This window comes from Bos grunniens, chromosome 23 (genome assembly GCF_055505025.1).
Source record: "Bos grunniens cultivar Pamir isolate PY7600 chromosome 23, Bosgru_T2T1.0, whole genome shotgun sequence".
Lineage (NCBI taxonomy): Eukaryota > Metazoa > Chordata > Mammalia > Artiodactyla > Bovidae > Bos > Bos grunniens.
In genome coordinates, this window is record NC_141187.1 from 16,997,315 (window position 1) to 17,010,512 (window position 13,198).

The window sequence follows — 13,198 nt, forward strand, 5'->3', positions numbered from 1 at the left end:
ACTGTCCGACTCCGCCCCGCCCCCCATCCCCCGGTTCGCCGCTCAGGGAATTCCCATTCGCCTGGGCACCCTGGACCCAGACCCATGAAACTAGGAAAGTGTAGCTTGGACTACAACCACTTAGAGAAGCCAACGTTAAATTCGGGAGGACCCAGCTCCAGGACCCGTGAGCTCTTTTTGGTGGGTGGGATGGGGCTTCTGGCACACCCGACCTCCAGACGCGAGGGGGCGCTGTGAGCTCCGGTGGGCTCTTGGGTGCTGGGTGTTTACTGCGCAAGCGCACTCGGGGCCTTTTTCCCTCCATACCCACGTGGGAAACTTCACGGCCCGGTTTTCTAGAAAAATGCCCAAGTTCAAGGCGGCCCGCGGGGCCGGGGTTCAGGAAAAGCATGCGCCGCTGGCCGAGCAGATCCTGGCTGGGGACGCGGTGCGGGCAGGAACCCGAGAAAAACGGCGGGGTCGCGGAACCGGAGACGAGGAGGAAGAGTACGTGGGGCCCCGGCTGACCCGACGGATTTTGCAGCAAGCGCGGCAGCAGCAAGAGGAGCTCGAGGCCGAGCATGGGAGCGGGGACAGGCCCGCAGTGCCGCGGGAGCGCACTACGCGGCTTGGTGAGTGGCGGGGATGGGGTACAAGGAGGAGGGTGGGTAGCTGGGGTGAACGGCTGAAGGGTGTCCGGCAGGGGAATAGCTTGGAATTTAAAAACACACACACACACATACAAACTGAGCCCTTGGCAAAGGTGTTGGGGTGGAAGACCCAGCTCTGGGGCAGATTGAGGGTTGCCGGAGCCCTCCACGCCCACTCCTTAGAGTGGCACTCTTGTAGGCATCCCGGAGGTTAGGCCAACAGGAAGTGGTTACTCACGCCGCTAAGTTCTCCTAGCATTTATTTATGTGTTTTGTAAGTAATCATGGAATGTCTACTACGCACATCCAGCCGTGCTAGGAGTTTAGATAAAAAAATGTAAACAGGATAAAGGTATACCTGACGTCAGGATCTTACAGGGTAGCCCAAGAGAGAGAGAATTAAGTAAGCAATTAGAATAATGCACTCGTGATAAAGTACAGTTTCTCTGACAATAGCATTAGTCTTGGGAGTCAGGTTTCCCAGGTTGCATGACCGTTGAGCTGAGAACTGAAAAGTGGGGAGTGCTCTGAGCACAAAGAACAATATTGTTTAAGGGCCAGAAAGGGAGTGAGATTATTTAAAAGATGGTCATTTATTTTTGTTATTACTCTGAGAGTGTTGACCTCCAAGCTGCTTAATCCATTTCTCAACACTCATCTTTCATTTGTCTGCGAGCAGCGTTCACAAACGGAGAAGGCAATGGCGCCCCACTCCAGTACTCTTGCCTGGAAAATCCCATGGATGGAGGAGCCTGGTAGGCTGCAGTCCATGGGGTCGCCAAGAGTCGGACAGGACTGAGCAACTTCACTTTCACGCATTGGAGAAGGAAATGGCAACCCACTCCAGTGTTCTTGCTTGGAGAATCCCAGGGACGGGGGAGCCTGGTGGGTTGCCGTCTATAGGGTCACACAGAGTCGGACACGATTGAAGTGACTTAGCAGCAGCAGCATTCACAAACACTAGTCTCCTTGCTACAGTATCTTTACTGCACTTCGAAGACATCACATCCCTGTTTTGCTAGTTTTTCACCTCTCAGTGGGCTTCCCAGGCGGTGCAGTAGTAAAGAACCCACCTGCCAATGCAAGAGATGCTGGTTCGATCCCTGGGTCAGGAAAATCCCCTGGAGAAGGAAATGGCAACCCACTCCAGTATTCTTACCTGGAGAATCCATGGACAGGGGAGCCTGGCAGGCTATAGTCAGGAAAAGTCCACAGGGCCGCAAAAAGTCAGACACGGCTGAGGACGTGCACCCACCTCTCAGTATCCTTTGCTGGCTCCTATTCTCCCCCTCCTGACGCCTGGCTGGTGGGATCTCAGTTCCCCCACCAGTGATTGAACCCTGAGCCCCCGCAGTGAAAGCCCAGAATCCTTACACTAGGCCACCAGGGAGCTCCCTCTGCTGACTCCTCAATTATCGCCAACCTCTTACTGTAGTGCCATAGCGTTGCATCCTTGGAGCTATTCTGTTCACCTTTGATGACTTCTCTGGTGCTGTCATCAGGTTCAAGGTTTAAATACTGTCTATTTGGTAACTGCTTCCAAGTTCATATTCCAGCCTCCATCTCTTCCATGAAACCCATATTCTTATATTTCAGCTCTCTCTTTAGCTTCTCCAATTTGAAGTCTAAGAAACATCTCAGATTTAGCATGTCCGGAACAGAAATCCTGACCACCTTGCCAAACCTGCTCCACTCCCAATCTACTTCATCTCAATTAATGACACGATGTCCTTCCATTTGCTCCAGACAGAAAACTCAGACTTGTCTCTTTCTCGCTCCATATCCAAACAATTAGGAAGTCCTGTTGAGTCTACCTTAAAAATATATCCAGAATCAGATCACTTGGCACCATGTTGGAACAGCATCCTGTTCAAACCACAGTTATCTCTCACCTGGACGATTGCAGTAGCCTCTTAGCGAGTATCCCGTATCTGCCACAGTCTACTCTCAGCTCAGCACCTTGAGGATTACCTGATCTACAGAGACCTATATGATCTTCACCTGTTGTCAGTCTGACCTCTCCTGCTCCTTTCCCTTTGCCCTCTTCTCTCCATCTGGATCAAACCAGTCAATTCTAAAGGAGATCAGTCCTGAGTATTCACTGGAAGGACTGGTGCTGAAGCTGAAGCTCCAATACTTTGGCCACCTGATGGCGAAGAGCTAACTCACTGGAAAAGACCCTGATGCTGGGAAAGACTGGAGGCAGGAGGAGAATGGGACAACAGAGGATGAGATGGTTGGATGGTATCATCAACTCAAGTCCATTCATATAGGCTTCATCGCTTCTTAAACATGGCAAGTCAGGGCCTTCACCCTGGCGGGGCCTTCTGTCTTTATACTCCTGTTGGTTTCCTCCCTTAATTCTTTATCTGCTCAGAGAGGCCTATCCTGACCACTCCATTAAAAACTGCAACACATCACCCCTGTCTCCACATCACAACTTCTCTACTCTGCTGTATTTCTTTGTCGTGGCATTTGTGTTTTTTTGAACATAACCTATATCATATTAGTTCATTGTCTGTGTCCAACCATTAGAACGCAAGTTCTGTAAGGGCAAAATGTCTTTCTCTTGTTTGCTGATATATTTCTGGCACCCAGAACAGTGCCTCACATACGGTAGGCACTCTCAGCGTTTACTGAATGGTGGTGAGGTAGATAAGAGCAAAAGTTACAAAAGTCTCAGTGGCTGCCCTGAAGAGTGGAAAACGAATAGAGACTAAGGAGACCACTTAGGGGACTGTTGGGTTAATCTAGACAAGAGGTGATACTGACCTAGGCTTTGACAGGGCTGTGAAAGCTTTGAGAGAAATTGTGTGAGGTTCAGTGGGAAAGGGCTTGGTAGTTGATTGGGTGTTGGGAGTGGGGGCAGTGGACGAGGCAGGCCTGCCGCCTAGGTTCTGGCTTAGCATGGACTGGGTGGTGCTCCCACTGACTTAGATGTGGAACATGGTGAGTAGACCTAGGAGGGAACGGGAGTGACAGACAAGATCGTAGTGCCCGTGGGTCGTCCGTGAACAAGCTGTACAGGAGGCAGCTGCTGTTAGGGTCTGGAGCAGAGAGAGACTGTAACCCTACAGGCACAGATTTGGGGGTTGTTAGCACGTGAAGACAGAGCGTCTGGTACGTGTAACCCTCCCCCTTTATTTAACTTTTATCACACAGTATCTGGGGTTTTCTGTGTGTGTGTGCTGCACTCAGGCCATGTGGGATCTTAGTTCCCCAACCATGGCGTGGATTGTACTTCTCGCTTCTTGCAGTGAAAGCATGGAGTCCAAACCACTAGACCACCAGAGAATTCCTAGCAGGCACTCTTGGGCTTCCCAGCAAGCCCTCCTGCCAGTGTTACCCAGGTCTAGAGCACGCTCCTCCAGCTCCCATACTGCCCATCCAGAGCCTAGGCATCCTTCGCATCCATCGTCTCTTCTGAGTACCTGTGGTATACATCGTCTCTGCCGCTCATTTTGACACTAATCAAGCCCTGCCATGTGTGTAAGAGAGAGGTGGTGAATGTATAATCTAGACGCAGACTGCCTGCGGTAGGCAAGTCAGTCAACTTTTCTGTGCTTCAGCATCCCCATCTGAAACTGGGTATGATAATAGTACCTACTCCTTACGGTCATGGCGGTTATGTATGTTGTATAACAGTTTAGTGTGTTCGCTCTCGTTTGAGTCTTGAATGAGGCTGTTATCACTGTCTCTTCGGTTCATACGTGTACATTTGGGTTCTCAAGCAGGATTGCACACCCCTGGGGACTGGAAGGTAGCGTGCATTTATTAGAAGCATGTGAGGCCCGGACCATAACCATAATGGTTAGAGTTGAGTTGACCTCTGAATTCCTCACCCGCCGCTTGGCCTTGCTCACCCATTTCATCTCCCTCTTCCAGGTCCAGGCGTGCCGCAGGATGGGTCAGACGACGAGGAGTGGCCCACCCTGGAGCAGGCTGCCACCAGGGCAGGGCCGGGCTATCAGGCGGAGGTGGTCGTGGACCCCGAGGATGAGCGTGCCATTGAGATGTTCATGAACCAGAACCCTCCTGCCAGGTAGGGCTGGCACGGCCCGGGATTTGGGAGAGCAGGTCCTCGTAGCAACTGCGTAGGAAAGAAACATGAGATGCAGAGAAGCGTATGCTCTGGCAGAGTTTTGAGTCCCCATCTCTGGGAAGGGCCTGAGCTTTGCCAGTTTGGGGAGCCACCTTGACGAAAGTGGCGCATCCTCTAAGGACTGCTCTGAATGGCAACGATGCAGACTCAAGATAGCTCCCGCCCTCTGTCCACCTGTCTTAGAACTGCCTGGATTGCCTGGTGACGTCACTGCCAGGCCTTATTCTGTCTCTGGGCGATCCGCCCCGTTGCATTTGGTCTTGGTATGCTCAGTTTTCTTAGCAGTAGGCTCGGTTTCTTTGGCCACATCTCTTTCATACCCCGGCTGTCATTTTATCCAGGGTTTTCCAGCCCTTGCACCACTGGCATTCGGGGCTGGATAGGTCTCTTCTGGGGAGGCTGTCCTGTGCGGTGTCGGCTGTTAAACAGCATGCCTGACCTGCACCCGCCGGACAGCAGTAGTGACCCGCTCCCCCAGTCTGTGGTAACCAGAGATGTCGCCGGATGCTGTCAGGTGTCCCCCAAAGCACAGAATCATCCCCCAGATGAGAACAAATTAGAACCGCTATGCTGGGTCAAAAACATGCAGGTTTTTAAGCTGCTACAGTCAGGCTCCGGATCCCGGGGTTTGGGCCCAGGAGAGAGGCGCCTCCGATGAGGGCCCTCAACCACTCTGCTGCTGAGATGACACTGTGCTTGGTCCCTCAGGTTGGTTGTGGGTTCACGCACGCTGGCATCATTAGTATACTATTAGCGCTATTTACGCTACGAAAGACGGGGCTGAACGGCGAGTTCCTCGGCCGTGTATTTGAGGGCACAGTGAAGGCACAAGTCCCTTTCCCAGCTTGCCGCCCAGGATCCAAGGTGGATATCACAGAACGTGTGCTGGTCTCTCCAGAGAGCCTCTCAGGTTCTCACTCAGCACCCGTAATACCTCTGCCTTGGCAGCTCATTCTGATGAGCTCGGCGGGATGGTTTTCAACAGAAGAGTAAAACGGCTAGGAACAGGGGGTCCTGACAGTTTGAGGGGCGACAGCCGGTGTCTGCAGAGAGCCGACTAGATCCACGTGGACTCAGCAGTCAGAGGCAGCTTAGCTGGGGGGCATGCATATACTGTAAGGTACCTGACCTTCAGACCTTGAAAGACCAGGCTTTGACTCTTTCCCCCACTCAAGAGCTCTGAGACCGAGGATGGGTTACTGATCCCTCTGCCTATTGGTTACCATGTCTGTCGCATAGATGGTACAAGGGAATGTCTGGCTTCTGCCATACATTGCTTTAAAGTGCTATGGTGGAAGGGGACATCTGGGAAGTCCTGCCCTCCAAAGACAGGAGTGGTTTTTAAATAGACTTCAGCAGCCCCTGAAGATGCCCTTATCGTACTGAAGCCCAATGTAATGATAATTCTGAATCATCACAGTCAGATTGTGTGTAAGGAGGCTGGGATAAACAGATTATTCATCTTGGACCTCTCCCCATCAATTTTAATAAATTGAAACAGGGGAGAGGGTATGCCATGCTCTCTCCCTAATGATCCCAGCTCCCAGAAATCTCAGTATATCACTGAGGTGCGTCTGGCACTCTGAAGAGGTCAGAACAGGGTTTTATTCCATGTGTTAACTTTATGTAGGTAGGTATGTTACCATCCCTGTTTTATAAGGGAGGGAGCTGAGGCTTAGAGAGGCAGAGTAGCCTGCCCAAGGTCACACAGGGAGCGGAGGAGCCATGACCTGAACCCAGCAGTCAGTCACCTTCAGAGCCCAGGTTCCTCCCCTCCATGCAACTTGAAGCTCCATCCTAAGCTGGATGACTGCCTGGTCCATTGTGCTCTGCAGGGATTCTTTGCTGGGTGGGTAGGCCCAGTGGGGATTGAGGTCATGCATCCCAGCAAGGTTGCAGGTTTATCAGGGCTCTCGAGAGACGGTGTGGGGCGTCCAGAGCTCCCTAGACTGAGAGCGTGGCCCTGCTGCCCACTCCCTCCTGTTCCCCCAGGCGCACCCTGGCTGACATCATCATGGAGAAGTTAACTGAGAAGCAGACGGAAGTCGAAACAGTCATGTCCGAGGTCTCAGGCTTCCCTGTGCCCCAGCTGGACCCCCGCGTCCTAGAGGTCTACAGAGGGGTTCGGGAGGTAAGGACTGAGAGGAGAGCCATGACGGGACACCCCCACCAGGGCTCTGGGGGCCCACATCTCTTGTAGGCTGAGGGCAGGCTCAGGGGTCCTGCTCCCCGCTATGACTCTAATCTCAATTCCCCACTGAAAAATGAGGATGATACTAGAACCTCCTTACAGGATGGTTGTGAGGATTGAGTGAGTTAATGGATGCGAGGAACTCAGATGGGCGCCTGACAAGCAGCGATGACGATGGTTCTGTTCCCCCCTCTGCAGGTGTTGTCTAAGTACCGCAGTGGGAAACTGCCCAAGGCATTTAAGATCATCCCTGCCCTCTCCAACTGGGAGCAGATCCTCTACATCACAGAGCCTGAGGCCTGGACCGCTGCTGCCATGTACCAAGCCACAAGGTAGAGCTGATGGGAGTGGGGCAGCCTTGGGTCAATAGGGCAGGCTGGGTGTGGGAAGGACAGGCTTTCCCTCTCTTTGTCGTTACATTCCCTCCCAGAGCTCTCTTGTGCTTCTTTATGGCATCACTTCCCCAGCTTTTCCTGTTTCCTGTTCTGGGGTCAAGGTCCTGTTAAGAACGTCCTGTGATGAGTTTCTAGGGGAGACGCGCCTAACTACAGGGACACAACCCTGCAGTGTCAGGGTGGCCTCAAAAGTCTGTGGCTCCCCAGGCGTGTGCAGGTCCCTGGTCACAGCAGGGTACAGGGGACCCCTGAAAGAGAGGGGAAGGTGAACAGCTGGTTCCTGTCTGTCTGCAGAGCTCTGGCTCACCTGAAGACAGTGTTCACCCCCATTCAGGTACATCTTGCAGCCCCTCCTGTTCCCTCTCTAATCTGACCTGGGTGCTGCACACACCCGGCTCCCTCCCCGGACCCTCTGATCTCTTGCATGCAAATATCATCCGCAGTGGTATTTGAAGGGCCAGTTCTATCAGCTGACCTGGGATCTTCCCCCTTCCTTCCAAAACCACTAGGATTTTTGCCTCTAACCTAAAGGAACGGATGGCCCAGCGCTTCTATAACCTGGTTCTGCTCCCCCGGGTACGAGATGACATTGCTGAGTACAAACGACTCAACTTCCACCTCTACATGGCCCTGAAGAAGGCCCTGTTCAAGCCTGGAGCCTGGTTTAAAGGTGGGGACCCAGGAGGCGATTAAGAAAGGGCAGGGCCAGAGCTCTTGCAGGACCTCCTTTCTCTCACTCTGGACTGCTAGTGACTGTGCCCCTCTGCCCCTCCCCAGGCATCCTGATCCCGCTGTGCGAGTCGGGCACCTGTACCCTCCGGGAAGCCATCATCGTGGGCAGCATCATCACCAAGTGCTCCATCCCCGTGCTGCACTCCAGGTAGTGTTGCGGGGTGTGCAGGACCACAGATCAGCCCATTTCGACAGCAGAGTCCCAGGACTCGGGGCGGGGTGGGGACACATGGGGAAGGAGTCAAGCATAAGCCTTTGGGTTTGCGGGTAAGTCGATGGTATATGATAACTCCACAAGAATGTCAGTCCCGTGGGAACAAGGTCCCAGGGCCTGGCACATGCTAGGTGCTCAGTAAAGAGTTGAATGAATGAATGAGAAAGAGGGGAACATGGGAAGAAAGTAGGTTGGGGCAGAGACATTTGGACACACTCTGAGACAGAAGCAGTCTGAGCCAGACATGGGGATTTGGCGTGAGTCAGCATAGCCCTGGTAACAGGTCGAGGGAGTTAGGGGAGGGGAGAAGAATGCAGAGATTTCCCTTTAGGGACAGCACAATTTAGGGGCCCGTGGCAGGGCCGGGGTAAGGAGAAGCTTTCCCCAGCGTTTCCCTGCCTCCCTTCCCCATTAGTGCGGCCATGCTGAAAATTGCAGAGATGGAGTACAGCGGGGCCAACAGCATCTTCCTGCGGCTGCTGCTGGACAAGAAGTACGCGCTGCCCTACCGAGTGCTGGACGCCCTGGTCTTCCACTTCCTGGGCTTCCGGACAGAGAAGCGTGAGCTGCCCGTGCTCTGGCACCAGTGCCTGTTGACTTTGGTCCAGCGCTACAAGGCCGACCTGGCCACGGAGCAGAAGGAGGCCCTCCTGGAACTGCTCCGGCTGCAGCCCCACCCCCAGCTGTCCCCGGAGATCAGGCGTGAGTTGCAGAGTGCCGTCCCCCGAGATGTAGAAGATGTTCCCGTCACCATGGAGTGAGGATGCAGCGCTCGTCCGGGTCTGCGGAGCGTGGAAGGACTCCAGGATCCCTGCTGGTGACTGGAGGTGATTCTGAGCCTTGACAGCTGAAGACCCGGATCAGGGCCAAGACAGGTCTCGGGCCTCTGACTCCCCAGTTCTCAACAGGGGGCCATAGTAGGGCCGGTTCCCTCTTGCGTTCTAGGCCTGCATACCTGCTCAGTTCTGGGACCTGACTTGAGGTCCCACAGCCCAGCACTCCCAGGTCCCAGCTAGGGATGGAATGGGTACTTCCTTTCAGGCTGTTGTGTCAGGTCACTGGGAGGTGGATAAAGACAAAAGGCAGGTATTTATTGAATGTCAGTGTTTTGATGTGATGGATGGAGATCTTTGCTTTCCTTGTTTTGCTGGAAGCAAGCACTGCTTCCCTCTCATGCACAGCAGTGGATTCTTACCTATTTACAAGGGAGCCATGCACTTCCCCCACCTTATTCTACAAGTCTTCTCTAGGCTGTTCCCACCCTGCCAGCCCCTAGAGGGCACAGCCTTTACCTGCCCCTGACACAAGCTACTTGGGGACAATGCCAGCAACCAGGAGGTTGTTCGAACACGAGGAGGTCTCAGATTGGTTGGAAGAGCTACAAGAAAGCACCTAGAGGAAGGTGGAAATTCAGGATGAGAAAGGTCAGACCCAGGGTCACCACCAGACCAGTTAGTTCCCTTTCTAACTTTCTTAGCCAATGAAAGCATTCAACCAGGGGTTGGTAAATCAGGGTTGTGTATGCCTGTTTTCTTATAGTCCATGAGAGAAAAGTGATTTTTACATCTTAAATGGTTGTTGGGGGAGGTGGAAAAAAACAGCAGTATTTTGTGATAGGTGAAGATTATATGAAATTTAAGCTTCAGTATCCCTAAATAAAGTTTTATTGGGACACAGCCACATCCATCCACTTCCAGGTCCTCTGACTGCTTTCACTGCTCCTGCAGCAGAGACCAGTGCGGCCTGGCTAGAACCCTGTTACTTGCTTTTGCAAATATGAGTTTGTTCCAACCTAAGTACTCTATTTGGTCATAAAGCAAATTTCATATATATAGTTTTGTCTTGAGACACTAGATGAAAGCAAAAAGCTACCCCCACTGCGCCAAGCCAGATGATACACAAAACGCACATACCTCAGATCTGTGCCAACGCCCCGAGCTCACCTTGTGGGTTGGCACCACACCCACATCTGGTGTCACAACCTGCCTTCCACATCCTTCCAACCTCTGCTTCCACAGCCAACTTCAGGTGTTTGTTTTTCAAGATAAAGGGCCATATTTATTACCATATGTGTTTCTTAGCCATTTAATGTGTAAAAACACTATCTTTAAAAAAAAGTGTCCTTCATTGAGTATTTGAGTATTGTCTCAAGCCCCATTTTCCCCATAAGCCATGTGGCTTGAATTGTGTTGTTTTGCATGGCGCAGTGCTTTTTAGAAACGTGCCCATCAGGTTCTACAGCAGAACTTCGGATAACACAGGCAGAGACCAGATGGCCCACAAAGCCTGAGGTATGTACTCTGGCCCAAGACGGAAAAGGTGTGACAACCCCTGCTCCAGACGTTGATTTCTGCCTTTTACCCCATGCAGTCTAGAAATAGGCTTTCCCACAGACTGCCCTCTAATCCAAGAAGCCAAAGTCAATTTTATTCCAGAATCTTTATTATAAAGGTAGCATGATGGTCCTCGGCCACCAGCCTGGACCTTGTGGCCTCAGGAAAGACCTGTGTTAACAGGGCCTGCCTCCCTCTCCGGACAGGGGGCTTGGTCATCACCAGGTCATCCCCTGCTTCATTCCGCAACGCCCCCCCGCTCCTGGAGGATGGGGCAGAGGGCCAAAGGGGAAGGAGGGCATGGCCCCACTCCAGGCATAGCAGCTCCTTGGCCACGAAGATCCTCTAGCGAGTAGCAGAGGGGAGGAATACAGCAACCGCCAGGGTTACCACCCCTGTGGCGGGGGGAGAAGGGCCCCACCACACCCTCATACAGTTGTACTCAAAGTAATTAATAAATTAAAACAACTTCCTTCCGTACTAACACCCCCCTCCCCCCAATCACACAGGAGAAGCTGAGCAGAAAGCAAAGCAAGGAGGTTGGTTCCTGCCCCTGGACGGTGGCCGGGGCCCCTCCTAGGAGCAGCTAGGATTATGCAGGGCCTCCAAGTGCTTGGAGAGGGGATGTCCATTCTTGCCCCTCATGTGTATCTAAAACATGTGAGGCTTCTTCAGAAAGACCCCAATCCAAATGCAGTAAGTAGGGAATCGCCTGGCGGTCCAGTGGTTAGGACTCCAAGCTGTCTCTGCCAGGGGCTCGGGTTCAATTTTGGCAGTTGAGAGCCCCAGATAAGGTAGCCCCTAGAAAGGAATGCTGATACATGTATTAAACTTGAATGTCATCTCTGGCCAGCCCGGCCAACCCCCCGGGAGAGCTGAGCTGGCTGGATGCAGGCAGGAGGAGGAGCCGGACTGGCCCCCAGCCGTGGCCGGCCAGGCCCCTTAGTGCACACTGCAAGGATAGGTAGGACCTGACCCCTCTGGCTGGCGAGGGACAAGGGGAAGGAGCCCCCTCAGGCTTCAGCTGTGGCATGATTCCGTTCCTGCAGCCAGGGAGGGGGTGGTAGGGTCCCCTCCTGCTGTCGGCAGCCACTCGAGGGGGCCTCTCCAGGGCTACAGGTGGATGGCCGTGACGTCTGTAGGAGTGCTGGTCTGGCTGGGCCCCTGGCTGCTGGAGCCCCTGGGGGCTTTGGGCGCTGGGCTGGGAGAGGTCTGGGCGGCTTCCCTGAGGCTCTCCCTGAGGGCAGCTTCAATCTGCTCCTGACAGGCCCGCAGGCAGTCCTGGGGACAAGGGGGAGTGGTGAGAAAGGTCCGCTTCCCACCCCTTCTTCTCCCCCTCCACCTGCAGCAGGCAGCAGGTACAGGAGGACACCTCCCAGCACACAGGGAAGTCTGGGGAGGTTAGGCCACGGCCCAACCCCAGGAATCAGCCTTCAGTTCTCAGAAACTGGCAAGAGGATGTGGCAAGAGGGTGTGAGAGCGGCCCTACATCTGACACTGAATCCTCCACCCCCACTCCTGCATACTGCTTGGCAAGAAAAGGGTACCCAGGGGCAATGCCTTTCGGCCCACCCGCAACACTTGCTCTTCTCCAGACCAAGGCAGGAGATAAAAGACCACAGAAGCCGCAAAGGTGGGGCACTTGAAACCTGGAGTGGAGACCAGGCTGGGGGTGGTCCACAGCACCCTCTGCTGGAAGCTCCGGGGAAAGTGCTACCTCATGAGCTGAGGCCATTTGCCCAGCTGCCCAGCACTCACCACTTCAGTGCCTGTGATCCCTGCCAGCAGCTCCGTGAGCTCGTCCCCAGATGTGGAGCAGGCACCCAGGCCTTGCACTGCAGCTCCGATGCTGCCTGTGGCAATCATGGATGGGGGGTACATGGCAAAGGTGTAGTCTAAGAGAGAGAAGGGACCAGGAGGCAAGGATGAATACCAGCGTGCACCTTCTATTTCCCAGAAAGTGCCAGGCTGTATGAATAGAGCACAGGTATACCGGGACACCCCGGCAGTGAGTGGTGTAAGAACAGCCGGGGAGAGGGTCAGTGTAGTAAGTGATCCAGGCCAGGAACCAGTGAATGGGTCTCTTCCTGGTATGGACACAAAATTAAGGTTAAGAGACCTGGGTTCTCGGCCTGGCTTAGTCACTGAGACAGCCTGGGCAAGTCACTTCTCTCTAAGCCCTTGGTGTCTCCAGCTACATACTCGGGTGGGGGGTGGGGGTGGGGGGCTGCAGCATCTCTGAGATCCCAGACAGCTCTGCTGCTTTCCTGTATTGATACTGGGGGCTCAGAGGATAGAATTTTCACAAATTTGGAAGTTATAAACTGAATCTCCTAGTTCCCTCTCACCCTTCCAAGTCTTCTGATTTCCCTGGCTTGGCACATGTGTGTGTGGGACTCTTACCTGTAGCACAGAGGGCCAAAAAGGTCTGGGCGTGCTTCTTGACCAAGGCTTGTCGGTCGCGGGGCAGAGAGAGCCGGTGCAGAATCAGGGCCAGGAAATCATGGGCAATCACTGCGGCCAGGTCCCACTTGAGCTTCCCCAAGACCAGCACCTCCCAATCCTGGAGGCAGAGGAAGAGGGCGGGCTCAGTGGCTGAAGA

The 13,198-nt window shown here is 53.6% G+C and overlaps 2 protein-coding genes across 8 annotated transcripts in view; one reads left to right on the plus strand and one right to left on the minus strand.

Moving 5' to 3' along the window:
- Nucleotides 1-279: 279 nt before the first annotated feature.
- BYSL (bystin like) lies at nucleotides 280-9,943 on the plus strand. The gene is made up of 7 exons (XM_086371610.1): nucleotides 280-611; nucleotides 4,515-4,671; nucleotides 6,724-6,862; nucleotides 7,121-7,254; nucleotides 7,827-7,987; nucleotides 8,095-8,197; nucleotides 8,679-9,943. The coding sequence occupies exons 1-7, from the start codon at nucleotides 344-346 to the stop codon at nucleotides 9,022-9,024; spliced, it is 1,308 nt and encodes a 435-aa protein (XP_086227736.1). The 5' UTR covers nucleotides 280-343; the 3' UTR covers nucleotides 9,025-9,943.
- Nucleotides 9,944-10,683: 740 nt separating this feature from the next.
- Nucleotides 10,684-13,198, minus strand: part of CCND3 (cyclin D3) — a 95,667-nt gene continuing 93,152 nt past the window's right edge. For all 7 annotated transcript variants that reach the window (XM_086371615.1, XM_086371612.1, XM_086371611.1 and 4 more), the window contains 3 exons: nucleotides 13,000-13,159; nucleotides 12,355-12,491; nucleotides 10,684-11,877 (listed from right to left, as the gene is read on the minus strand). In XM_086371615.1, the coding sequence (XP_086227741.1) occupies nucleotides 11,710-11,877; nucleotides 12,355-12,491; nucleotides 13,000-13,159 (465 nt within the window). In that variant the 3' untranslated portion in view covers nucleotides 10,684-11,709. The remainder of the gene's footprint in view (nucleotides 11,878-12,354; nucleotides 12,492-12,999; nucleotides 13,160-13,198) is intronic.

Excerpts from the sequence above, each read along its gene's own strand:
- BYSL (XM_086371610.1), top strand. The coding sequence starts at position 344 with ATGCCCAAGTTCAAGGCGGCCCGCGGGGCCGGGGTTCAGGAAAAGCAT. Across the intron at positions 4,672-6,723 it reads AACCAGAACCCTCCTGCCAG|GCGCACCCTGGCTGACATCA; the intron begins GTAGGGCTGGCA and ends CTGTTCCCCCAG. Across the intron at positions 8,198-8,678 it reads ATCCCCGTGCTGCACTCCAG|TGCGGCCATGCTGAAAATTG; the intron begins GTAGTGTTGCGG and ends CTTCCCCATTAG.